Source organism: Suricata suricatta, chromosome 13, assembly GCF_006229205.1.
Source record: "Suricata suricatta isolate VVHF042 chromosome 13, meerkat_22Aug2017_6uvM2_HiC, whole genome shotgun sequence".
Classification (NCBI taxonomy): domain Eukaryota; kingdom Metazoa; phylum Chordata; class Mammalia; order Carnivora; family Herpestidae; genus Suricata; species Suricata suricatta.
The window spans coordinates 5,451,017-5,477,578 of record NC_043712.1 but is presented as its reverse complement, the minus strand read 5'-3'; the positions used below and the strand labels follow the sequence as shown (position 1 = coordinate 5,477,578).

The following is a 26,562-nucleotide window of genomic DNA, read 5'->3' as shown; positions in this document are numbered from 1 at the left end:
GGTGTACCCCAGCAGAGCGCCGGAGCGGGGGGTGTACCCCAGCAGAGCGCCGGAGCGGGGGGTGTACCCCAGCAGAGCGCCGGAGCGGGGGAGGTGTGCCCCAGCAGAGCGCCGGAATGGGTGGGGGTGTACCCCAGCAGAGTGCCGGAGCGGGGACCCCAGCCTGCGGCTCCTGCAGCTCTCCGCTCCTCCCTGGGGCACCGGGGAGAGAGCCTGCCCAGCTTGGCGACTCCAGAAGTGTGGACGTGTCCCGGACACCGCTCCCATTAGCCTTGGCCTCTTGACAGAGGGCGCTGGAACGTCACTTGCTTTTAAAAATGAGAAAAGAAGTTAATGTGCTTTTCATTTTGTTGTTTCTTCTCCCTAGCTGCTATCAACTTAGCAAAGCTGAAACTTTTCAGACACTATTACGTCTTGGTGAGTAAAAAAAAAATTCTAAATCTGTAAATAAGCCCAGTTCAAGGAGCAGAGCAAACGGACTTCCCAGGAAGCGTTACCCGGAGGTTCATGTTCTCAGACCGAACTGTGTCTTCTGATGCAGGAAATTAAACCGCTGAGTCCCTTCTTTTTAAGTGTTAGTTTTAAAATGGGCTTTAAATACTCGGAGGAGTGACACATGCTGGATGTTTTCTAACACTGCAGGGACTAGAGAGACAGAGCAAAAGGCCTTTCGGACTGTGGCCTTCTCCCCCGCCCCCGCCCCCCAGGTCATGACCATTCACCGTTCGGTGGTGGTTTCTCTGGCCGCACATCCAGCCACATGCCCTGCGTCGTGGCCCCCTTGGCTTATTCAGTGTACCCGTTTACAAAAACGAGATCACACCTAGAATCTGGACGTGCAGAGCCCCTGTGAGCATCCACCAAAGGCAGGACTTGCCGTAACTTGTTAGGATAGTGAGTTCTTGGAATGCGTGAGGCGTGAGCCCTCCCGGAGTTCGTTTCCTGAGTCGTCTTCCACCTGTGTTTGGACCTGTCCCTCCCTGCAGGCCCCGCCACTGTGGCGGAGTCTCAGCGGCCGCTCAGCGAGTCCTTGCCGCCCCTCTGCCCCATTAGTGCCCTGGGCGTGCGCTCGACAGGCTCACGCCTTGTGGGCGTCGTGTCGCTGTTCCTCCTCCCAAGCGTTCCTCAAAGCCTGGGAGTAAAACACTTCCTCTGAGGGGTTGAGGTGAGTGGGTTACGTGTGTGGACAAGGCGAGGAAGGGGTGACTGGAGAGTTCAGAGCAGCCGCACCGAACGTTTCATAGCCCCCCCGTGTTGGGCGGTCACGTGGAGACGAAGCAGAAGGCCTTGTAGGTCAGGCCAGCAGAGAAGCCATCACCGCCACATCTGTTTTCTATAATGTTCGTTTATTTATCGTGAGAGAGAGAGTGAGCGGGGGAGGGGCAGAGAGGATCCCAGCTGGGCTCTGCGCTGATACAGGACTCCCATCTCCCGCCCGTGAGATGATCAAGCCGAAATCAAGATGCTTAACCGACAGGGCCACCCAGGCGCCCCCCTGCCACGGGTATTAATTGGCACCACGAGTGTCAGATGGCTGTCTTCAAGTGGTTCTGTGCCTCCTTTGCGGTTCCTCTGTGAAAGCAGATTGTTGGAAGAAGGGCCGTAACTTCTCCGTTGACTTTGTTTCTCCTTTCTCTTGGCTCCTTCTAGATCGTCTGCTACATTTACTTCACCAGGATCATTGCCTTTCTCCTCAAACTGGCCGTCCCGTTCCAGTGGAAATGGCTGTACCAGGTGTGCCGCTCGTGGGGGCAGCGCCAGGGACCTGCAGGCTGCGCGTGCGGTCTCGGGTCTTGGCTCAAGGTCGCGCCAGAGTTAGCAGGCGGCGGCTACTTTCGGTCGGTCTCTTCTGACCCACGGTTAAGATTATCTGTTTGTCTGGGAAAGCTGCCGGATTACGTGAAAAATCCAGAAGTAATTGCATTATTGATTTTAGTTTTCAGTTTCACAAGACTTTGAAGAGAAAAGTGTCAGGCCGAGGGCGTGAGATTTTGCCCCGTGTAATTGAAGGCCGGGGAGACGGGGTCTGTCCTTCCGCTCTGGGGCTTAGAAGAGCCTGGAATCCAGAGCTCCCTTCTCCGGGGCCCGTCAGCATTCCAGTAGCGCAGATTTCATCAGACGTCTTTACAGCGTCCGTGGGCCAGTTAACTGCTGGGGCGAGCCTCAGAGGAGGCCGAGCCTTCTCCCTGCTTCTCGAAGCGCAGAGTCTGCGTTCGGTGCTGTTAGTTCGGGCGGATAGCGCAGCGACAGGGCGGCCGCCGGGGGCACTGCGGAGACTGGGGTGTGAGGGGCTCTTAAAACGACCTGTGAGGACAGGCCACCGCGGACCGCTCAGACAGTCGCCTCTGAGCCCGCCCCCAGCTGGGGCGAGCAAGGGGGGGCTGGGGGGGGCTGCGCTGCTCTGCACGCGTCCCCGGCTTTCCGAAGAGCAGCGTTGCTGACGCCCTCGCTCGGGCGGGTTTTGACTCACAGCTCCTGGATGAAACGGCCACGCTGGTGTTCTTTGTGCTGACGGGGTGCAAGTTCCGGCCGGCCTCGGACAACCCCTACCTGCAGCTGTCTCAGGAGGACGACCTGGAAATGGAATCCGTGTAAGAACCCCCTGCCCCCGCCCCGGACCCAGCGGCGCCAGCGCGGTGTGAGTCAGGGCAGCCCCTCTGCGGCCCGGAGATGGGGCCTCTGTCTTTAGCAGACGGAAGTGGACGCGTAGGGCTGTCACTCGGCTTGCGGGACGGTATCTGCCACGTGTCACCCAGTCTTTGCGGGGGAGGTCAGGCACCTCGGAGCGGCCCTGGGGACGGGCAGCCCCGCTTCCCGTCGGGTCCCCGCCGCGGGGAGCCGATGTCTGAAAACGTGATCATCTGAGTCGCCTGTAAGTCGGCTAATTGTCCTCAGATTCCCCCGTCATCAGGTAACGAAATGGCCTTTCACAGCAAGTGCAGTGGCCTGACCTTTATCAGAGCATAAAAATGGGCTTCTCGGAGTCACAGGGCTCGTGACTTTGGGGCCCTGTTTTCTGGGAAAGGGCCCCCATTTTCTAGAAAAGGAATAGTGATTGAGAATATTTGAGCTCCGATGGGCCAGGTCCCTTGAGGTGTTTGACGATCAGCCCGAGGCCAGGTTTCAGGGGCGCTCCCTCTGGCACGACAGGTGACCCTTTGACACGTCCTGGTTCCCGGGCTGAGCCTCTGCTCGCGCTGGGCCCAGTGAGGCCGCCAGGCAGCCAGGGACAGCTGTGTGCGCTCCAGCCAGGGACAGCTGTGTGCGCTCGGCCCCACTGCGTGGACAGCGACCGGAAGGCGGATCGCAGACGGGCCCTGATCAGCAGCTCTCTGTGCAGAGGGGGGAGGTGGTGGGACCACCACATGTGCCTCTTCTAGAAGGAGCAGAACCTGAGCAGATAACTCGGTTGCAAGGGAGATGAGAGTCAGTCCGGTGAGCCACCTGAGCCAGGGCCTTCCCGAGGCAGCGAAGGGGCCTTCCGTGGCCAAGAGGCCGAGGGTGTGGGACAGGGAGTCCGGCCAGACGGAGGCTTTGTTGGGGTGGTGCCTCTGAAAAAGCTGGGGACCCGACTCAGGCCGAGGTTGTCCTGGGGCCCCTCCTGGCTGAGCGGAGGTTCTGCCGTGGAGAAAGCTCTGGACTTACTGGATGCGACGGCGGCCCAGGCCCAGGCTCCAGCGTCAGCCTGCTGCCCTGTGGGGGCCGCCGTGCCCCAGGCTGTCCGCTCCGTCCTCTGCTTGGAGCGCTGTTCCTGGACGACACCTCTTAAATCTTCCAGAAAGAACTGAAGTCAGAGGCAGGCAGAGCCATTGTGTTTTCTAGAAGGTCAGGGGCACCCTGTCATCCCCCTTGGAGGGTGTTTTTCCCCAAGAAAGGAGCTTGATCTGATCCTCCCAATGGAATAGCTGTCACTTCCGCTCTGGGGGAAGGGCCACTCCCTCGGCCTCACGCACCCCGAACATGACAAGTCTTCCTAACATGACAAGTCTTCCTTTTTTTTTTTTTTTTTTTTTAAGAGACAGAGCACAAGCAGGGAAGCAGGGGAGGGGCAGAGAGAGAGGGAGACACAGAATCGGAAGCAGGCTCTAGGCTCTGAGCTGTCAGCACAGCAAGGCTCGAACCCACGAACTGTGAGATCATGACCTGAGCCGAAGCTGGACACTTAACCAATTGAGCCACCCAGGCGCCCCTGAACAAGTCTTCCTAACGAACCTGACCCGCTGGAGGCACACGAACTCTGACCTGGGCCACTCACCGACCTTACTGACTTGAGGTTCCGGGAGGTTCCTTTTCTCCCTGTTTCCACGACCTTTCTCTGAAGTGCGGCACAGGGGAGGGGAGGCTTGCCGGTCGAGCCCAGGACAGGCCGTGCCCCTCCCGGGGGAGAGTGCTCCCCCCACCCCTCTGGATCAGGCCCTGGCCGCCTTCTCCCGCTGAGCCTGCAGTCTCCCTGGTTTCTCTGGTTTCCAGAGATTTCCTGTGTGCCCCCCGCCCCACACAGACACAGTCCCCTGCTTGTCAGCGCCCCCGCCGGGGGGGCAGGTCCGCGGGTGGCAGCCGGCGACCGTGATGCCCAGAGCCTGCTACTGGCCGGGGCTCCTTCAGCGCCGCGTGCTCTGTGGGTTTGGACAGATGTGTCCTGGCCCGTGTCTCCGTGACGGACTCAGAGCAGTGTCACTGCTGGGTGACTCCGCTGTGCTGTGCGTGCTGAGCTGTCTGTCCACGTGGCGTCCCCTGCTCGGAGGCCGCCCGGGTCCCCCTGGGTGGAGGGAGCGTTGGAGCCCGTCCAGCTCCCGGCTTGTGAGGCGGGGGTCGTCGCCGACCCCACCTGCTCGCGAGGTGCTGCGGGCCCCCGTCTGGAGCGGGCCGCCTGCTGGGCTCCTCACACGCTCGGGCAGGTGTTCTCGTGTGCCTGACCGACCCACTCGGCGCGGGGCTCCGTGCGCCTCCTCGGTGCCGACAGCCGTGCAGCGAGGTCCAGCGGGTTTGCAGGGAGCGGCCGCCTCCATTCCTGACGACCAGAGAGCCTTCGGGCCAGAGGTTCCCCTGGATCTGTGGTTGTGTCTCCTGACTCAGGAAGGGTCCCCAGGGGCGGGGGGCGGGTCACGAGTGGCGATACCGGATTGGCTCTGTTCCCGGGAAGTCCTGACACAGACGCTGATCTCATGATCATAATCCGTGTGGAACTGCCACGTCAGACCCCGTGGGGGCCTCGACGGGGAGAGAGGAGAGAGGTCCGCGTTGACTGTGCTGGGAACAGCTGCTCTGCGCTGCTCGGGGGCTCAGAGGAGTCTCGGTGTCCCCTGCCGGTGGTTCTGAGAAGCGGGCGTCACTTGTTATGCTTACAAACAGGGAGGTCGGATGACTTGGCAGGGGTCACACAGGCAGGAGCGGGGTCAGGACTCGAACTCAGGACTGGCTGATTCTAGAGCCAACACGCGTAACCACTCCCCTGCGCCGTGGTGACAATGGCTGTTGGCTTGAAGGCTGAGATTTTCCCCGTTTTTTCTGCTCCTCCTCCAGAGTGACGACGTCGGGGGTGATGGAGAACATGAAGAAGGTCAAGAAGGTGACCAACGGCTCGGTGGAGCCCCAGGGCGACTGGGAAGGCACCGCGTGACGTGACCGAGCGGCCTGGAGGCGGGGACCCTCGAAGAGAACATTTAATTTATTCATGGTCCTGGTGGTGAGCCGAGGGGTCGGCACCTCCCGGCGGTGACACCACAGAGCACGTGGCTGGGAACATGGTGCCACGGAAACCTACTTTTTTAGTCTCTTTTATGGAAACTGGATCTGCGGCTGGTCATAGGCAGCTAGAAATCTCCTTCCGGTGGGGATGGTGGGGGGGGAGCATAGACGGGAGGATAAAACGAAGACTCGTTTAAGTTCTATTTCTTTCTTTTCCTTCATTGGGAACTCTCCAGGGGTATGCAGCCATGCCCCGCCGTGTGTAGCGCCAGAGACTGTGGGGGAGGGGGCAGGGGGGCGGCGGTGCGGGGCCCGAGCTGGTCAGGGAACCAAAGCCCAAACCCAGTTTGGTGTATGGAGCTGGCCCCTGATTCCTGGCCCCGAGTGTCCCCCCGACCCTGGTCCCAGATTCTGAAAGAGACCCGGAGCCCGCAGTTCTGGACGCACAGTGCTCCTCTTCCCAGAAGGGCTCTGTCGTTCCAGGGCTGAACGTCCCCGTCAAGTGTCACGGCTCAGGGACCGTGGAGGGAAGTGCGCCTGGCTGGGCCTCTCGGGGGTGGACGGCGGCCGGCTCCCGGGTGGTTTTCTCGCCCCTGGCCTGAAGAGTGCCTCAGAAGCCGAAGGGTTTGGGGGAGGCGCTCAGCCTCCAGGGTTTGGCCACCTGGAGAGAAAGCCGTTTTCTCTCCCGGACGACAGGGCGGGAGCGCCCACCAAAGTCCCCTCTGTGGTCCGTGCCTCTTCTGCTCGGAGCTCCACCGCGGCAGGGCCTGCAGTGCGGGCAGGGGCCTTCGCGGCCCCGCGGCTGCTGTGCACCCCACCGCAGAGGTTAGGGAAGGGGCCGCGCGTCTCCCCACCTTCAGGGGCGAGGAAATACACCCTAAGTGCTTCTGTGAGGGACCTTTTCTTCCCTTCCTTCCTTCCTTCCCTCCCCCCTTCTTCCCTCCCTCTCTCCTTTTTCTGTCCATGGTTAGGTTGGGGCTGCAGGACAGGAGGACGAGGTTACAGGGAGGACGGGAATTTTAAGGCTTTGTTTTCGTGGCGTAAACACCGTTCTAGGATTTCTGACGTGTGTCTCGTGCTGTGGCCCTAACCCCCTAGGGGCGTCCCTCTGAGGGGCGGATCTGCTGTCCGTCCTGTGAGCAGATGTGCCTGACTAGGCCGTAGACTTCTTGGCAGGGCCTGGCAGGTGGGATGCAGCCTTCCCGCTAGAAGGGTCCCTGCATAAGCGAAGGAGGGAGGGCGGGAGCGAGCGGGCCTGGGCGCCTCCAGCCGTCAGGAGCCCCAAGCCCCCAGGCCTCAGCCACCACGGCGCGGTGAGAGCCTGAGGGTTGGGCTTCTCCATGCAACACGGTGCCTCTCGCCGTGCACACCGCAGCCGAGTGGCCGCCTGTGGCGCCCCGACCCCTGTGGAACCGGAAGGTGCGGGCAAGATAAGGCAGGGATTTAGGAAAGAGGGCTGACAAGCAGGGCCTCCACCCCCCGCTTGTGACCGGCAGCAGTGAAGTGAGGCCAGCGATCACGAGATGTCAGACCCCAGCCCGAGACCTGCAAAGCTGCCTCTCCCCCGTTTGTGCAGGGTACCTGTGCTCTCCGTCCTGCTCGGGGAAAATGTCTTCTCTTCGTCCGTCAACGTGGCAGCTGTGGCCAGCGTTCGGCTGTGCCCCTGAGGGAAGGGGACGGTTGGGGTCCCAAGCCAGACAGGTGTGCAGGCCCCTCCAACGGCCGGGTTCCCACAGCCGCGGGGGCTCATGTGACACGGGGCTGCCACCGCTAAGCCCTTCAGTATTTCAGGGACCGGGCGCGCGTCATGGAGTGATCGGCAGTGTTTATAACTTTGCGTTGCGCTCCTGCTGCCTGTTTCTGCTTCCTGAGAAATCTGTGGACCGGAAGTGTAGCCGGCCGCGCAGGTTCAGGAAGTAAAGGTCTATTTTCCTCCAGCGAGATGTGTGCACTTTGCTAGAAAATTCCTGCTTCGACCATAAGAACAGTCATCGATCCCTTAGTCCTGGCTTTTTACAGTGGCGGGAGACCCAGGGGAGCCTGCTTCTTGGTTCCTTGATGCTTTAAGATTTCAGTAGCAGCGCACTTGAACTTGCTGGATGCAACTCAGGTGACCCGGAGGCCCGTTCTTCCCTTAGGAGGTGCTTCCTCTAGTGTAAAAGATGGCTTCTCAGGTCACAGCCTGAGTCCGTTCAGTTTTCTTCCCAGAAACCACCTTGGAGTCAGGCGTCCAGGTCTGGTTTGCCTTTTGGACACAGCCAGCGGCCCCACGGCGCGGTCACGTCGGACGTCTGCTCCGAGAGCCTGTGGAGTGAGATTTCTGCCCCTGCGTTATGAACTCATCCGGGATCTGCCCTGTCTTGTTCCACGGCCCGTCCCCCGCCCCCTCCCCGTCAGCCCCCGGCTATCGATCGCACATGGGCTCAGTCTGGGAATCCGGGCTGAAGGCTTTGGTGCATTGCAGCATTTCCTCTCAGTCGCCGTGTGAAGGGCGTGCTTCCTGAGCCAAGGAGAGCTTTGTCCAGACGCATATGCTCTGCTGCACGTTATGCTCTGGGCCCCTGCACTCAGATCAGCACTGGCGAGTCTCGTCCCGGGAGCCGCTCCTTACAGACCAAGAAGCGCATGAAAGATGCCTGTTTGAACCGCGAGGGGCGTCCTGGTCTCTCCCACGTCCTTCGGCATCTTCTCCAAGGAAGGTCCTTAGAATATAGTCCGATGAGGTGGTTGGTCCTGCCCCATACAGCCCACGGGGCGGCGGGCATGGCCGGGCTCTGGCTGACGAGGCGCTGGGTTCCATGGGAAGCAGACCCCGCCCCTCCCAGCCCACTCCCACACCCCACGCTCCCCGCTCTGCTCCCCTGCCTTCTCACAGATGGCCGTGTGCCGGGTCCCCTGGCCTCCTGCCTGCTCCTCCCGTTCAGGATCCGGTAAATGAGTAGCTTCCCCACTAAAGAAGTTAGGCTTCGACTTTGCTCCTTCCTGGTCTGTCGGGAAGCCCTGGACCGGGAACGTCCGTGTGTTCTGAGATTGCTCTTTACTCCAGGCTGCGTGGGCAGCAGGTCGTTAAAGAGACGCACCTGAGTTGATGCTAATCCTGGTCACTCTAGGAATGTGGTTACTGATTGGTGTGCTGACCGCTCCAGGGTCCCCAGGGCCCCTCTCCCGTAGCCCGGGCGTGCATCTGTCCCCACCGTGGGGTTTGTGCTTGAAAAATGCTTCCCGACGGCTCTCTGCCACGCCATGGCACGGGCACAGCCCCGGAGGCACTGTGAGTGGAGCGCAGCCTGGCAGAGAAGCCCTGGGCCTTCTGGGAGCAGGGGTGCGGTCGGGCTGCACCAGGGACTGTCGGAATTCCGGGGCCAGGCTGTCTGCAGGCAGGCCCCCTGGGAGGGAGCGGTTCTGGGCAAAGTCAGGAAGGGTCGCAGTGAGACCGAAAAGCTAACTCACTCCGGAGAGTGGACACTCATTTTGAGGCAGGCCGTGGGGTGTTGCAGTGGACAGCCAGGTCAGAGGGGCCCGGAGCCTCAGCCTCCGCAGCAAAAGGATCCCCGGATCCTGTCCACGTGGGGGCGGGGCGGTTCTTGCCACCCTAAGCAGCTTTTGCCCACCGTGATTCGGGTTTACCTGGTCATGTGACCTCAAAAGGAGTCAGACGCTTCTAGTCTGGAAGTAAGGTTCGTTTGGGGGAGAAAACGTCTGTAAATCGCATCTGCTTTCCAGGGTAGGTTGGGATGCAAGAGTTCGCAGTACTTTTTTTTTAACACTGATACTCACGGAAAGTATTTATGTAGACGTGTAATGGGTGGGGGTTCCGATCAGGGTGACAGATGGGATGGGTCCCCTTGCTGTGATGCAAACATGTACAATAAAGATTCTCTGACGGAAACGGTATGTTTGTAATCCTGGAGGGAGTCTCGGACTCCCAGCTGCTGTGTCCACCCCTCCTCCCCTTCCCCCCTCCCCCTCCCCCTTCCCCTCCTCCTCCTCCCCCTCCTCTCCTCCCCCTCCTCCCTCTCATCGTGTGTGTGTGTGTGTGTGTGTGTGTGTGTGTGTGTGTGTGTGTGATTCTTGTTAATTAAATTAGTTAACTGCCTCCTCTCTGCTCGCACTGACAACAGCGACTCCAAGAACTTCCGTGTGCCCCAGCCGACCCAGCGGCTCTGGCGAGAAGCACACTCGTGACTCCAGCCCCGGGGGGCTCGGTTTGGGAACAGACCTGAAATCCCTGGCAGTCTCCGGAATGCCTTGTCTCCACAGGGCCCATGAGCGCCTTCCATGGGACAGGCGCGGGGACACACACACACACCCACCCACCCACCCACCCACCCCGGAGTCCTCCCACAGCAGAGTCACAGAACTCCAAGAGGTTAGTGGTTTTTAGAAGTCGTGCCCTTGACTACAAGTGTTCTAAATGAAGGGGTGACTTGTGACTTACAGGAAAACCCACCCTTTGAAGTGTGCATGGAGGAGTTTTGACAGGCGAGTGTGGGGTTCTCTGGCCTCCACCGTAGTCAGATGGAACGTTTCCAGACCCCGTAAAATTCCCTCGGGCCGCGTCTCGGGCACTGCCACACCCCAGCTCTGCCTGTTCTAGAGCCTCGCGTGGATGGAATCGTCCGTCTGTCCTTCATGTCTGGCTTCTCCACGAAGCACGCTGCGTGGCGATCTCTCCATCCAGTGCCCTGGCTTCAAAGCCGCTGGGGCTGGAGAAGGCGCACCCCCTCCCCGGGTCCCCTGGCTCCAGCCCCGTTGGGGGGTGAGGACTAAGCCGAGGGCCCAGCCCAGTGACGGCTCCGCTGGTGCTGCTGCCACGTGCACGGGAACCGTGGGGTGATCTCATTCACCGCAGCGGAGACGACCAGGTAGAGAGGGCCTTAGAATCGTGTCATTTGGCCTAGGCTTTCCAGTTAGTGGCCACGGGGCTTCTACTGGGGGTCCCAGGGATTGGGCGGGACTCTGAAGGCTGAGCGATGCTGCCCCCCCCCCCCGAAGGGCGGCCCAGGAACCTTGGGGACCAGCTCATCCAGCGCTTCTCCCATTTGAGCAAGCGTCAGAGTCCCCCTTGCGTGGGGGTCGGGGGGCAGAGTCTCCCGCGGGACCTGAGACGTGGCTGCTGGCAAGCTCCCAGGTGATGCCGCCTCAGCCGGTCGCGGACCACACTTTGCGGGTGCCCTGGGCCCGGGCCTGCCGGTGAGCACGGAGGCCCGCTGGCCTGGCCTGACCTGCTCCCTGCGATCTGCATGGGCTCCCTCCTCCCCGACAGCCGGGCTGGAGGGCTTCTCGTGGTGGAAAGAGAGCCATCCAGGCCCGAAGCCGCAGAGCCTGCAGCTCAGGACCTGGCCCCGCGTCAGGAAGGCCTGGGCCCTGTTCCGATGATACGCAGAGCAGGCGAAGTCGGGAGCCTCCCTGCTGCCCCCGGCCGGGGACCCCAATGACGCCCTGTGCCCACGTGGACGTGGGCCGCCCCCTTCCCGGGGAGTCTGTCAGGCCGCCAGCTCCAGAAGAGCAAGGCTGGTAAGAGGCACAAGGAAAGTGCTGGCGTCCCTCGTGCGCACCTGGCTCTTCTGGGAGGACAGGTGTGCGCCGGGGCCTCCCGGGAATCCGCAGAGCCCCTGGGGCACCTGCCCGGAAGCCGAGCTGGGGGCCGGGGTGCCCTGCTCAGGGGCCGTGCCTCATGCGGGGACGCTGACCTCCTCAGAGGGGAAAGAGAACAGATGTGTGGAGCCCGAGGTGCCGCGTCTGCTGTTCCAGGCTGTTCTGTCACGCAGCGAGAGCGACACTTGGGCCTGAGAGTCGTTCTCCCCTCCCCGCTGTTTGGGGGCCACACGCGTCTTCTCCCCTCCCCGCGTGGGCCGCCGCCTCCACCCTCTCCGTGTGGACAGGCACAGCTCAAGCTCAGGTCTCTCCCCTCCAAACACACCTCCGGCTCGAAGGCCCAACCGCATCCTCTGGTTCCCCCGACCCCCCGCAGCCCCATTTCTACCAGCCAAAGTCCCCTCCAGCCCCTTGGGGTCCGTTACTCTCTGCGGGACTTGAGCCTGTGAGACAGAGGACTCCTCCCCTCCTGACCCACCCCCCGCTCCTGTGCACCTGCCAGGCTCCACCTCCTGCCGCTTCCCTCCGTCCTCCAGCTGCTCGGCGCCGCCCCGGGCTCACCCTGCCGTCCCAGCCTTGCTCCCGCTCTCCGGAGCCTGGAATCCTGTTTCCAGCCTGATGCTGCTCTGAGCCCCTGCTGGCACTTGTCCAGCTGTCTCCGGGGCTAGTTTATTTATTTTATTGTTTTAAAACTTTGTTTTTCATTTGTTTATTTTTGAGAGACAGAGACACAGCATGAACGGAGAGGGGCAGAGAGAGAGGGAGACACAGAATCTGAAGCAGGCTCCAGGCTCTGAGCTAGCATTCAGCACAGAGCCCTATGCAGGGCTTGAACCCACAAACCGTGAGATCATGACCTGAGCCGAAGTCGGATGCTCAACCAACTGAGCCGCCCAGGCACCCCTGGCCAAAACCCTGGGCCTGACCCTTGACCCTTCCTGATCCCCCACCCCCGCCCCCATCCCTGCACCTACTTGGCTCCCTGCTGCCGCTGCCCAGGCAGGCCACCCTCACCCACTCCTGGTTACATCACCAGCTGTTGCCTGCCGGCCGGAGGGCTGACCTCCAGTCTTGTCCCATTTGCAGCCTGCACCAGGCCCCAGCCCAGGGGCCTTTTAAAAGGTGCCCGCCTGCTGTGTTGTTTGCAGAGAGACACCAGTGCCAGTGAGGAGGATACCAGATCAATAGACTGAACAACCCAAAAATCAAATTAAAACTGTTCTGTTTTCATGGGTGACTGGGTGGCTTAGTCCATTGAGCATCTGAATCTAATAAATAAAGTCGTATAAAAACAATTCCTTTTATAGTAGCATCAGAGACAGTAAAATACTTAGGAATACATTTACAGAAGGGCAAAACTTAAACTCTGAAAACTGAAACAGGGAAAGAGAGAGAGAAAGAAAGAGAAAGAAAAAAGAAAGGAAGAAAAAGAAAGAAAAGGAGATCCAAATACATGAAAAGTCATCAGTGTTCATGGATCAGAAGACAATGTTGTTGGGGCACCTGGGTGGCTCAGTCTGTTGAGCGTCTGACGTCGGTTCAGGTCATGATCTCATGGTCTGTGAGTTCGAGCCCCGCGTCCTGCTCTCTGCTGTCAGCGCAGAGCCTGCTTCGGATCCTGTGTCTCCCTCTCTCTCTGCCCCTCCCCCACTTGCACTCACTCTCTCTCTCTCTCAATGAATAAACATTAAGGAAAAACAATATTGTTAAAATGATAATCCAAATCAATCTACAAATGCAGTGCAGTTCCTACCAAAATCCAGCCTGGCTTCTTGGCAGAAATTCACAAGCTGATCCTAAAATGCATATGTGAGTACAACGGATCCAGACTAGCAGAAAGTCTTGAAAAAGAAAAAGCTGATAGACTTCTCCTTTTCAAAATTTGCCACAGAGCTGGAGTGATCAAGAGAGCGTGGCACTGATGTGAGTATAGATGTATAAAGATCAATGAAATACGGGCGCCTGGGGGCTCAGCCAGCTGAGCGTCCGGCTTCGGCTCACGTCATGATCTCACGGTTATGGGTTCGAGCCCCGTGTCGGGCTCTGTGCTGACAGCTCAGAGCCTGGAGCCTGCTTCCGATTCTGTGTCTCCCTCTCTCTTTGACCCTCCCCTGCTCGCACTGTCTCTCTCTGTCTCTCAAAAATAAATAAAAGACATTAAAAAATTTTAAATAAATAAATAAAAATAAAAATGGGGAACAGGGAGCACCTGGGTGGCTCTGTCGGTTAAGCATCCAACCTCGGCTCAGGTCATGACCCCACAGTGCGTGAGTGTGAGCCCTGTGCTGAGCTCTCTCTCAGCACACTTCAGATCCACTTTGGATCTCCTGTCTCCCTCTCTCTCTTTCAAAAATAGACATTTTTTTTTCAAATGGGCGAAACATTTGAACAGGCATTTCACGTAGCGTCCTATTCATCCATGCTGCAGCATGGACGAGAATTTCATTCCTTTTGAAGGCTGAGTAACACCCCGTTATATGTATCGACCATGCTTTGTGTATTCATCCGTCCACCAGTGGACCCTTGGATCACTTCCGCTTTTTGGAGTGAATAATGCTGTTGCACACATGAGTGTGCAAATATCTATCGATGTCTCTGCTTTTAGTTCTGTTGGGTAAAAACCCAGAAGTGGAATTGCTGGATCGTAGCTAGTTTTGTGTTTAATTTTTTTGAGGAACCGCCAGAACCATTTTCCATAGCAGCTCCACCATTTTATATTTCCGCCAGCATCGTGCGCCCAAGGGTTCCAGTTTCTCCACCAGTGTGCTTTGCCGACACTTATTATTTTTTTTATCATAGCCATCCTAATGCGTGTGATTTCGTGTATCATTGTGGTTTTGATTTGCATATCCCTAGTGACCAGGGAGGTTGAACATTTTTTTTCCGAGAGACAGAGTGTGAGCGGGGGAGGGGCAGAGAGAGGGAGACACAGAACCCAAAGCAGGTTCCAGGCTCCGAGCTGTCAGCACAGAGCCCGACACAGGGCTTGAACTCACAAATGGGGAGATCTTGACTTGAGCCGAAGTCGGACGCTTAACCGAATGAGCCACCCAGGTGCCCCTGGAGGTTGAACAGCTTTTTGCATGTGTATTAGCCATCTGTATCTCTCCTTCAGAGACATGAATATTCAAATTCTTGGCCTATTTTTCTTTTACTTCAGTTTGACTTTAATTATGGCAGAATATGCATAACATAAAATTTAATGTCTTAACCATTTTTAAGTGTGGAGTTCAGTAGTGTTCTGTACATTCACCTTGTACAACCAATCTTCTAGAACTTTCCATCCTCCAAAACTGGTACTCCACACCCATTAAACAACAACTCCCCATTCCCACCCCCTCACCCCCTGGAAACCTCCATTCTTTCTGGCTTTATGAATTTGACAGCTAGAGGGACCCCTGTAAATAGAGTCCTATGGTATCTGTCATGTGACTGTTCTGTGACTGTCATGTGTCACTCAGCATGTCACTCAGCATGATGTCCTCAAGATTCCCTTTGCCTATTTTTTTAATTAGTTAAAAATTTTAAGTAGGCGTCACGCCCAGCGTGGAGCCCAACACAGGGCTTGAACTCACAACCCTGGGATCAAGACCTGAGCTGAGATCAAGAGTTGGACACTTTACTGAGCCACCCTGGTGCCCTGCCTTTGCCCATTTTTGAACTGGATTTTGCATTGTTGTAGGAGTTCTTTATATATTCTGGATATTAATCCCTTACCAGATACAGAATTTGCAAATATTTTATTCCGCTCTGTGGGTTGTCATTCATTTTCGATAGGTTCTTTGAGGCACAAAAGGTTCAAATTTTTATGAAGCCTAATCTATTTTAATTTTTTCTTCTATTGCTTGCACTTTTGACGTCATGTACAAGAAATCACCGCCAAATCCACTGCCAGGAAGCTTTTCCTCTACGTTTTCTTCTGAGAGGTTTGTAGTTTCGGCTCCGAGGTTAGGTCTTTGATTCATCTGCAGTTAATTTCTGTACTTCGTGTGAGGCAAAGGCTTCACTCTTGTGCAGGCGGAGACCCACTTGTCACAGCACTGATGGTTGGAACAACCATCCTTCCCCACCAGATGGTCTTGGCATCTGAATCGGCGGCCAGCGAGCCCAAGAAAAGATGCTGCCCATCATTACTCATCAGCGAAATGCAAGTCAAAATTCGTGCGACGCTGATTCACACCCACTGGGATGGCTATTAAAAAAAAAAGACATAAGAACCAGAACCACGGAGGATGTGGAGACGTGGGAGCCCTCGTCCATGGCTGACGGGCCTGCGAACGGATGCTTTGGGGAAATCTGGCAGTTCCTCAAAAGATCGAGCAGAGTCGCCATGTGACCCTGCCACCTCTGGGTACATAGTCAAGAGAAATGAAGACAGACGTCCCCACAAAACCTGACACATAGTTGTCCACAGCAGGACAGAAAGCAGAACCTTAATGTCCGTCACCGATGAATGGCTACAAAGAAGCGGTCCTCCCAAACGCAGGACTGTATTATCCGTCCATAAAAAGGGAAGACGACCTGACATGTGCCACCTCGTGGGCGAGCCCTGATGACATTACACTAGGCAAACAAGCCAGACGCACAAGGCCACCTACCGTATGACTCCATTTATGTAGTATGTCTGTCTTAGGCAAGTCTGTAGAGACAGGAAGTAAGGGGGGGTGTTTGTTTTTTCGTTTATTTTTTTAATGTTTACTTTTGTTTTTGAGAAAGAGACAGAGCGTGAGCAGGGAGGGGCAGAGAGAGAGGGAGACACAGAATCCGAAGCAGCCCCAGGCTCCGAGCGGTCAGCACAGAGCCCGACACGAACCGAGAGATCGTGACCTGAGCCGACGCTCAGTCAAGGGAGCGCTTCAGGGAGGAAGCACCATCCTGTAGAGGAGGAATTAGCTCGAGGAAGCCGGTGGTGGCGGACAGGTGTTCAGGCAGGGGGAACAGCATGTGCTAAGGCCAGTGATGAGAGCGAGCCTGGCAGATGTGGACAGACCCAGTCGAGCTGGAGCCATGAGTGGGAAGTGGGGAGCGAAGAGGTGACACTAGGAAAGCAGGTGTGGCTTGACTGCTAGACCTCGGACTTACCCCCTGAGGGCGGCCTGAACAGGGAAGTGAGAGGGTCCGACGGCACCGTGGTGGGCACACCGTGAACTATAGCTCAAGGGAGGGACGTCGGGGGACATCTCTTGGCTGCTTCTCTGGCTTCCATCCCCACTTCTCTATCCCAGACTGGACCTCGCCGTGCTCAGGATTCTGGTCTGGGTGAGACTGACCCCACATTCCTGGCTCTAGACTTGAGCCCTGATCGGTTTCAACTGATCAGCGTGTCCCGCGTCTCCCTGCCCCACTCCACGGATTGGAGAACGGACCCATGGCCCCCTTCCACCATCTTGGGGTCACGGTCAGCAGGGTGGGGAGGAAATGGGTCACTTTGTCCAGGATGTGAGCCACTGGGAAGCCCGGTGCTGCTGCCTGAGGCCAAGTAGGAGAGCCTTCCTTAGAATGGCCCCAATGCTGAGGAAGCAGGGCCAGAAATGGAGAAGGGAAACCCAGTTCCTCTCAAAGCTGAAGCCTGGATCAAGCCTTGCCTGAAAGCAGAGACTGGTGGAATCCTGAGTTCCATGAGTCAATCAAGTTCCCTTTTGCCTTAGTTTCGGTCAGGTTTTCTGTTACTACAAAGCACTTGACAGAAGAGATGGGGAAGGACGCAGGTTGCCCTGAAAAGGCCCCAGAAGACCGCCCGGAAATGCTAGGGCAGAATTCTGAAAGATGAGAAGGAGTTAATCAGCAAAGGGGCTGGAAGGGCGTCACGGAGAGGAACGGACTGTTGTACCCTGTCTTTCCTGAGAATCTGCTGACGGCGCTCATGCCTCGTCAGCACCCAGAAGGCAGGCGGCTGGTCAGAGCAGGGTCCTCACCCCAGAGCCCCGCGGAGCACAACAGGGGCCGAGTGGGCCCCGCCCCCTGTACCTGTGGGCCACCTGCCCTGTCAATGTCCGGGCCTCATAAAACCTGTCCTTGGGCGGCCTCCCTGACTCTCGGCCGCATTTTACCTCCATGTGAGGAGTCTCTCCGGGCCCCTATGAACTACTCTTTTTTTTTAATTTTTTGATGTTATATTTTATTTTTGAGAGAGACACACACAGAGCATGAGTGGGGGATGGTCAGAGAGAGAGGGAGACACAGAATCGGAAGCAGGCTCCAGGCTCCGAGCTGTCAGCACAGAGCCCAATGCAGGGCTCGAACCCACAAACCATGAGATCATGACCTGAGCCGAAGTCGGCTGCTTACCCAACGGAGTCCCCCAAGCGCCCGCTATGAACTACTCCTAACATGATTGTCCAGAGGCTCCCGCGCCAGGGTCGTTCAGACAGAATCTTAACAAGGCTGTATTTACTCCCCCCTCCGGAGGGACTCGCGGGGGAATGGGGCCCTGCAGCACAGCGGGAGGATCGGGTCCCTCCAGCGGTAAAGGGCCTTGTTATTACCCGGCTTCCCTGAGACAACCCGGAAGGGGCGGGGGGTGGGGGGGGTGGCTACGCCCAGGCCACCAGCTCACCTGGAAGGAGCCAGAGTTGCACCTGCTCCCCCCTCACCTGGCTTACCTTCAGTCTCTTCCCGGCCCCACCGAAGGGCACTGGGGCCGGGGGAGGGGGGGCTGCTCGGAGTTGGCGGGCTTCCTTCAAGCAGAGCCAGGAGCACGAGTGGCTGGGGCAGGAAGCCCCAGGAGATGGGGGCTGTGAGTCCAGGAAAGACGTTTCTGGAACCTCACCCCCAAACGCAGCCCTGTGCTCCACCCCCCACCTACCAATGGACCTTTTCCTGCAACATAATGGACAACATTCCCAGGACTCACAGGAAGACCAGTGTGAGCCCCGCAGCCGGCTGGTCGTTACAGAGCAGGAGCCCGGCGCAGGGCGTGGAGCCGGTGCTGGGGGTGGGGGCGGACGGGTGCCCACCGTCAGCAGGTCAGTATATTAATGATGTCCCGAGGCCGCCGCAAATGATGGCTGTCCCCTGCTTGCTGGGCCCCCCAGAGGGGGCTGTCAGGCCCCATCCGCCAAACATCAGGAGGTGAAGAGCAGGCCCCACCCCCAGCCCCCCCAGCGCTGTTGGGAGGCGGGGGCTATGGGGAGATCGCTCATCCATGTGGCAGTTAGGCCTCGGTGGCCCCGAATCACGCGGAACCCCTGCCTTCGGCCAGCGTTGGCTGGGGAGCAGAGACACCAGAGCAACCTAAATGTGGGGCTCAGCAGAGCACCCCTTTTTTCACAACCAGATCCCAGGATGCTTTTGTGCTACGGAGTGAGCTCCCAGGCTGGGGGGCAGACAAGCCTGACTTGAATCCCTAAGGGCCAGTCAGCAGCTGTGTGACCCAGACTCAGCCGCTCAACCTCTCTGGGCCTCACTGCGTAACTCACAGGATCCTGCAAAAGCACCAGGGCTGACCCTGCAAGGGTGCCATTAAGCGGTGGTGGCGGCGGTTACACCAGGGACCTACCCTTCCCCCAGTTCAAGTCTGAAAGCCAGAGAAGCTGAGGGAAGAGGAAAGAAGGGGTCCTGCTTCCATCACGGTCGGTTCTGACCCTTCACAACTGGACCCCAACTCAGAACCGTTAGGGCACGCAGCGGCCCAGCTGGAAGGAACCTCGAAGCCCCTCCCTGGACAGACAGGGAAACTGAGGTCCAGTGGGTGAGAACAATCGTCTAGGTCTGCACCAGAAGTTGGTGGGCTGGGGCATTGTTGGATTCTGTATGTGACTGAACTCGAGGGGACAGATGGACCTGGTGTCATGGCCAGTGAGGAGGCGGGGGGCTGGGGAGTGGCCCCCAACCCATTTATCACTGTTGTGTGAGCTTCCTTTCTGGGTGGACCCAACAAGACGCATGTGGGCCAGGCTTCCTGGGGCCCCTGCATCGGCTTGGAGATAAGGGACATAGAGGGGACCAGGCCCCAATGCCGTGAGGGGCTCTTCTAGGAGCCAGCCCTTGGATCTGCCCAGGGGGGTCCGTATCCTGGCCCAGGGTGCGGATGGGCTCCAGGCCTTGGGCCTCCAGCAGAGCTGCTCATCACCTCCTGCCCCCTCCCCCCACACTCTTGCTCTGGACGTGTTTGAACTTGACCCTGGGGGAGCCCGCTGATACCCTGCATCCGGCAGAAGCCACGGGCCGTGGCCGCCTCCTCGCTTCCATCTGTAAGATGGGTGTGTTGGACCTAGTGACCTTGAAGGCGTGGCTTTCATCAAATTCTGTGGTTCGTGGTATCCGGTGGGTCAACCGAGCTCCCCTTTCCTGAGAGCAGACCCCGGAAGTCATACCTCCGTGACCCGCCCCTCGTCGGCCAGGGCTGATTGGACCGGGCCGAACACACCTCACCATGTGGGCCAATCAGATCGACTCTCCCAGAACTGGGCTCCTGGACGCACCGGGTGGGCAGGCGCCCAGCGGGAACGCAAGACCCAGTCTGGGGTGGGAGGTGGTCTACAGTCAGAGAAACCACCGGGTGTGGATCGGATCCCACCCCAGCGCCCCAACATTCACTCCCCATCCTCCTGGAAGAAGCACCCAGCTTAGGGGGGCGTTCCGCACCCCTCGTCCGGTGTGGTCCCGAAGCCCCGCACGGTCCACAGCTCTCTCGGGACCAGGCCTGCAGAGACGGAGGAAGGGACCGGAGCTGTTGGGAGGCTGGCGACACCTTATCTCTGCCGGTCGGTCCTACACCCCGGAGATCCGGGGGGCCGTCCTCAGTCCCCTGAGCGTGCTGACCCTACACTCTGCCGGCTCTGCCTCCTCACAGAAGGTGAAGTTCATGCCACCCAGCTCGCGGGGCAGGGAGAGACCGTGAGGACCGGAATGAACCGTCTGGCGGTTAACGGTTGTCCTTGGCAGGCCGGCCATGAACTCCCGGAGCGCAGGGACCCCCTGTCCTCCCGGGGCAGCTGAGAGGACCGAGGAGGGAGGCCTCTCTCCCCAGGCCAGATGGGCTTTGCACCTGTTTCTCGTTCACAGATGTGCCGCTCGGCTGCTCCACGCCTCCTGCAACAGAGAGAGCCGCGTTGAGCCGGGCACCCGGTGCCCACGTACAGACGAGGAAACCGAGGCCCAGAGAGACCACTCGCCTGAGCCGGGATCCCACAGGCGGACCAGCACTCAGGCTGCCAGCTTAGGGCCCTTTCCACAGACGCGGCTTCGCCTTTCCCCGTTTTCAGTAACAATGTTACTATTATTAAAATAAAATAGTATCCGTCAGTAAAGCAGCCAATCTTTACTGAGTGGTACAAAATATTTTACACACATCACCTCACTTGATTCTTTTTAACTTCTAAAAACATTTTTTTGAGAGCGAGCATGTGTGAACACGTAAGCAGAAGAGGGGCAGAGAGAGGGAGAGAGAGAATCCAAAGCAGACTCTGCACTACCAGCACGGAGCCGGACACGGGGCGTGAACCCACAAACCACGAGATCATGACCAGAGCCGAGGTCGGACACTTAACAGACTGAGCCACCCAGCCCCCCCGCCCACCTTGATTCTTATAATGACTTTGTGGAGAGGTGGTATCTTTACTATGCCCATTTTCCAGATATGGAAACTAAGGCTTAAGGACTTAAGTAACTCACCTCAGGCCACAGGACCAGGAAGTGGCTTCGGGGCTGTGCTAAGCGCTGTCGCGCCCTGCTCCCCCCACTGGGAGGAAATGACTGGCCCCTTCCCCAGGCCCGGGAGCACGAGGCTGGCCAGAGGGCCCGGCGAGGGCGAGCTGCGGCAGGCAGCTCTGACACGGAGGGACAGCCAGCTCCCGGTCCCCTGGGAGCCCAGGGTGCCCGGTCCTCTCCAGCCACCACCTGTCCTGAGTGGACAGTCATTTACGCAGCGGGCTCCCGGCAGGCAAGATGGGCGGGAAGGACCGGAGAATTCTCCCTGCGGGGACCCTGGGAGACTCACGGCCCAGGCTGACCTTTCCTTCCTGACCGTGACCCCTAGCATGAAGGCTCATGGTGCTCTCTCCAGCCACACCCGAGCGTGCCTCGTTTCCTCCTGACCCGAGCTCTGGCAGCCACCGGATGGGCATGAAGCAGGTGGTGGGGACAGAGCGGATCAGCTCAATCCGAGACCAGTGCAGGGTTATGGAGCGCCCACTGTGGGCCACGCACCCGTGTCTGCTCTGAGGTGGTGAAGGAACTGGCTGATGGTGGGGTGTGTACGGGGGGCGGGACCTCAGGGGGGGTTCTCTCTAGCAATGCCCACCCTGTGAACACCCTCCAGAAGGTTGGCTGCTTTACCTCCAGCCATTTAACCCTCATCAGGGTTCTGTGTAGCCCAACTTACCTTGAGGGAATGCTCTCCGCATCATTTCTCCTGGGGTGGGGGGGAGGGGGGTGAACACCAGCTCTTCAAATGCTAATGGGAGTTAAAGGGAAAAAAATATGCCAAATAAGTTTGGAAAATACTTAAATAAAATGGATTCCTTCTCTGCAGGACTTCTCAGAGCCTTTATGATGTTAACATACATCTTGACTTCTGGAGGGAGCCGTTCAGGGCATGGCTATTCCCCACAAGCAGGGGAACCCCTGTCTTCCCTCGGGACATACATACCACGCAGACTGGTTTTTTAGGAGGCGCTGAATTACATACATTTAACAATTCTTTTTTAATTTGGAGAAAACTATGATAAAAACTACTTAATTGAAATAGTGAGGTACACACATTTTCCCCCTAACACAGTTGGGATCATCCTTTAAGCTTTTGAAATCTTTCTGGGGTTTTTTTATGCTGCAAACAGAACTGCACCTTGTGAATAGATTTCCAGCTGAGCCCTAATTTAATGCGATATAGGATTCCCTGGTTTCATACATCATGGACCCCCTCATTTGGGATCTGTAGGTTACTTCCATTTATTTTCTTTTAATTTTTAAAGGTTTTTATTCATTTTTGAGAGAGAGCAAGAGAGCATGAGCAGGGAGGGGCAGAGAGAGAGGGAGACACAGAATCAGAAGCAGGCTCCAGGCTCCGAGCTGTCAGCACAGAGCCCGACACTGGGGCTCGAAGCCACGAACTATGAGATCGTGACCTGAGCTGAAGTTGGGCACTTACCCGACTGAGCCACCCGGGCGCCCCTACTTCCATTTTTTAAATTGTTGTTATTATTATAAATGCTGCTGCGGCAACATCTTTGAGGCTTAACATTTGTATAGACCTCTAATTGTTGGCTTAGGATAATTTCCTAGAAATGGAATTGCTGAGTCAGAGAATATGGGTCTTTATTTCAAGCCGTTCTTTCTAAAGGATGTACCAACTGGCACCCCGCTTGGCAACATCCGGATGCCCATTTTCTCGCTCCTTTGCCAACACTGGGTCTGATTAGTAACTTTTTTTGTTTGTTTGTTTTTGCCAATTCATATTGTGCCTCTCTGCTGGTTTGCAAGGGCCGTTTTCCTGTGGCCGCTTGCGTTTGCTCCCGTTGTCTGACCCAGTTCTTCCCCCAACTTTCTATAGAGGCCTCATCTTTCTCTTATTGGCTTAGAAAGGTTTGGTGGGTTTTTTTTTAACGTTTATTTATTTTCGAGACAGAAAGAGCCACAGAGTGGGGGGGGGGGGGCAGAGAGAGAGGGAGACACAGAATCCGAAGCAGGTTCCTGGCTCCGAGCTGTCAGCACAGAGCCCGACGCGGGGCTCGAACTCATGAACCCTGAGACCATGACCTGAGCCAAAGTGGGACGCGTAACCGACTGAGCCACACAGGCGCCCCTAGAAAGTTCTTAATAGGTTGAAGGCATTAACTCTGCCCTGTGCTTGTGCAAAGCGTTTTTGATCCTCATAAACCCACCCCCCATGAGAAGATCAGATTACTTTATAAGACAGGAAGTGATGTGCGGAAAGTCACATAGCTCTTCAGAGACAGGACCAGGATGGGGGCTGGTTGCGTTCCAGGCTGGGGTTTCAGTGGAACCCCTCCCCCCTCCCCCCACTCCCCTTCCACTGACCAGGGGGCCAAATTCCAGCACTCCCGCCCCCCACCAGCTGACACTGCCCTGAGCAGCCTCTGTTTGCACCTCGATCGACCCCAGGCCTGGGGAAAGGACCCCCACCCCCCTGACACACCTCATCTTATCAAGTGCCCACAGCCCCAAGGACCAGTCGCTTGTGGGTAGCTGTACCCCAGGGGGGCTTGAGCTCACCCGGGGGAACCAAGAAGCCTCCATGGAGGCCATGTTTCCGTGGAGACCTGACGGGACCTCAAACAGTGCTCCCAACAGAAATATGTGAGCCACATGCACGATTTTTAAGTTTCCAGCAGGTGCTTAAAAGTAAAGATAGCAAGGGGCTCCTGGGTGGTTCAGTTGGTTGAGTCCAATGTTGGCTCAGGTCATGATCTCCCGGTTCCTGAGTTCGAGCCCCGCATCCGGCTCTGTGCTGTCAGCGTGTAGCCCACTCTGCTTTGGATCTTCTATCCGCCCCCCCCCGCCCCATTCCTCCCCCACTCACATGTGCACACGCTCTCTCTCTCTCTCTCAGAAATAAATAAAACATTAAAAGAAGTCAAGAGAGCGAAACTTTATATGCAAAACATTACCAGCTCAATCTGCAATTAGCTTTGGAAAAACAGGAACGAGATAGTTTTCATTCTTTTTATTTTGCTCGGTGGCGTCTGTGTGGGAGGGGTCCCCGTGTGGGACACTGCACGTCACGGTGGTCGCCACAGCACAGGAGGGGACAACAGCCCTGGCGGAGCAAAGCCTATGAGAGGGAGCAAGACGAGAGTCAGCCTGGACGGGCGTGGCTGGCGCCGGAGGATGGAGCCCGGTGCTCGGCCTCCGGGTCTATTTAGGGAGTGAAATCCCGTGGCCTTAGTGCAGTGGTTGGATCTAGAGAGCAGGGTCCGGGCACCCGGGTAGCTCAGTCAGTTCAGCGTCCGACTTCGGCTCAGAACCTGATCTTGCGATTCGTGGGTTCGAGCCCCGCATCGGGCTCTGTGCTGACAGCTCGGAGCCTGGAGCCTGCTTCCGATTCTGTGTCTCCCTCTCTCTCTGACCCTCCCCTGTTCACTGTCTCTGTCTCTCAAAAATAAATAAAAAACATTAAAAAAAGAAAAAGAAAAACCCAAGAGGAGGGATTCTCTGCGGAAAGGCAGGGGGAGGTCCAGGGGGAGGCTGGGTTAAGATGCAGATTCCCAGGCCTGGCCTCCATCTCGTTCAGTCCCGCCCAGTCTGCACGGCACGTGGGCACCTGGGTCTTCAGTGCACCCCTGGGCTACCCACAGAGGAGCAAAATGACTTGACCCAAGTTTGGCAGATTCAAAAGCAATGTGTTTACCTGTAGAAGACAAGCTGTATAAAATACAGGAGTCTCTGAATTTAGTCCTGGCGATGGTGGGACAGCCCAGCAACTGTACCCAAACCACACAACTGTATGCTTTGGAAGAGTGCATCTTGTGTTACGTGAACTACATCCGAATTAAAAAAAAAATTCTTTCTTTAATGTTTATTTATTTTTGAGAGACAGAGAGACAGAATGTGAGCAGGGGAGGGGCAGAAAGAGGAGACAGAATCCGAAGCAGGCTCCAGGCTCTGAGCTAGCTGTCAGCACAGAGCCTGACGCGGGGCCCGAATTCACAAGCCGCGAGATCATGACCTGAGCTGAAGTTGACCGCTTAACCGACGGAGCCCCCCGGGCGCCCTACATCCCAAATTTTAGTTTATTTATCTTTAGAGAGCACAAGCAGGGGCCAGGGAGAGAGAGATCCTAAGCAGGCTCCCCACTCCTCGGGGGTACTCCCTCAACCCTGGGATCATGACCTGAGCTGAAAATCAAGATTTGGCCACTCAATGGACGCCCCCCAATTTTTTTTTAATACAAGGGAAAATGCAAAAGAGAGCAGGAAATAAAGTGACTTGCAATCCCACCTATGCTGGTAACAACCCACAGATCACCCTGGAGGCATAGCCGTCAGACTGCTTTCCACAGGGGTCTGTAATTAATTCGATGACTTTACACACGCTGGTGTATAACTGTCAGGGAGCCGCCCTTGACCCCGTCCCCCACCCAGGGGCCCATCCCTCTTTCTGAGGGCTCAGTCCTCAAGCTCTCCAGGCCCTCCTGGCCGACACTCCCTCCTTAGTGACCTTATCCTGCCACACAGCTCTTAATTCCATCTGTGCCAGGACGGTGCCCAGCTGATCCCCACAGCCCCCGTGACCCTGAACTCCAGGTGCCAGCATGACCTGAATCCTCGGCATCTCATCCAATGTGCATCCTCGTTTCACGACCAGAGCAGGCCTCCTGCTCTGGCCGCCTCCACACCTGTCCACTCCCCACTTGAGCAGTGGACAACCTGTTCTAACAGTCGCTCGGGTCCAAATCCCTGGCCTTGACCTTGACTGCCTTCTCTTTGCCCCCATCCCTACCCAGTCCATTAGGCAATCTCAGCGTCTCTACTTTCAAAATATTACCTCTTAATTAGTTTGCTCCATGTCCTTGCCTGCCTCACCGGACTGGCCACCAGCCACCCTGGCTGGCGACACAGCACCGCCCCCCTCTTCCCCCGTGGGTCCTGCCTCCGCCCAGGCCTGCCCGGAATCCCGCTCTGAGCAGAAGTCACCGAGAAATCTGCTTAAGTATCAACTGAAGTATCAACGGATCTCCCTCCCCCTAAGCCCCGCCTCACCAGTCACCTCATCCTTGCCTCTTCCTCCCACACTGCCCCCCCCCCGCCCCCCAGCACCTGCCCTGGCCGCCACACAGGTTTGCCGAGTGACCACTGCAAAGTCGGGTGCCTTCCAGGTGTTGGAGACACAACTACAGATAAAACAAGAACGCTGCCCCCGGGGATCTCACGCCACAGGGGAAGGGGACACACGAAAGAGATACGACCAATAACACATCTGTGGTGGCTGCTAAGGCGTAAAAGGATAAAGCTGCTGAGGGGACAGAAAAGGTCCCATCATGTTGACACTGTAGACAGGGTGGCCACGGACAGCCCTGTGGACTCTCTTCTCTTGCCTGTTTATCTAGGTAGAGCCCCGGCCACTGGCCTCAGCCTGACTTCCCCCTCTGCATGGAGGCTGGAGAAGATCTGACCCTGTCACCCCTCTGGGTAAAGCCCGGAGGCCCAACTCTTTGGGGACAGGTCAGGCCTGACCCCACCGGCCCTGGTCCTTGTCTCGGGCATCAGATGGCATGCCGCCTGCGCCTGCGGCCCGGTGCCGTGCTAGGAGCGCTCCCTGGGGTTCAGGCCTTCCCTCCTCCAGGTTTTCTGGGCCTGGAACGCGGTCTCATCAACC

The 26,562-nt window shown here is 57.4% G+C and overlaps 1 protein-coding gene across 5 annotated transcripts in view; it reads left to right on the top strand.

The window, feature by feature from the left end:
• Positions 1-9,577, top strand: part of GPR107 (G protein-coupled receptor 107) — a 57,940-nt gene extending 48,363 nt beyond the window's left edge. For all 5 annotated transcript variants that reach the window (XM_029921002.1, XM_029921001.1, XM_029921004.1 and 2 more), the window contains 4 exons: positions 368-417; positions 1,651-1,734; positions 2,473-2,591; positions 5,524-9,577. In XM_029921002.1, coding sequence (XP_029776862.1) covers positions 368-417; positions 1,651-1,734; positions 2,473-2,591; positions 5,524-5,620 — 350 coding nt within the window. In that variant the 3' untranslated portion in view covers positions 5,621-9,577. The remainder of the gene's footprint in view (positions 1-367; positions 418-1,650; positions 1,735-2,472; positions 2,592-5,523) is intronic.
• The last annotated feature ends 16,985 nt before the right edge of the window (positions 9,578-26,562 follow it).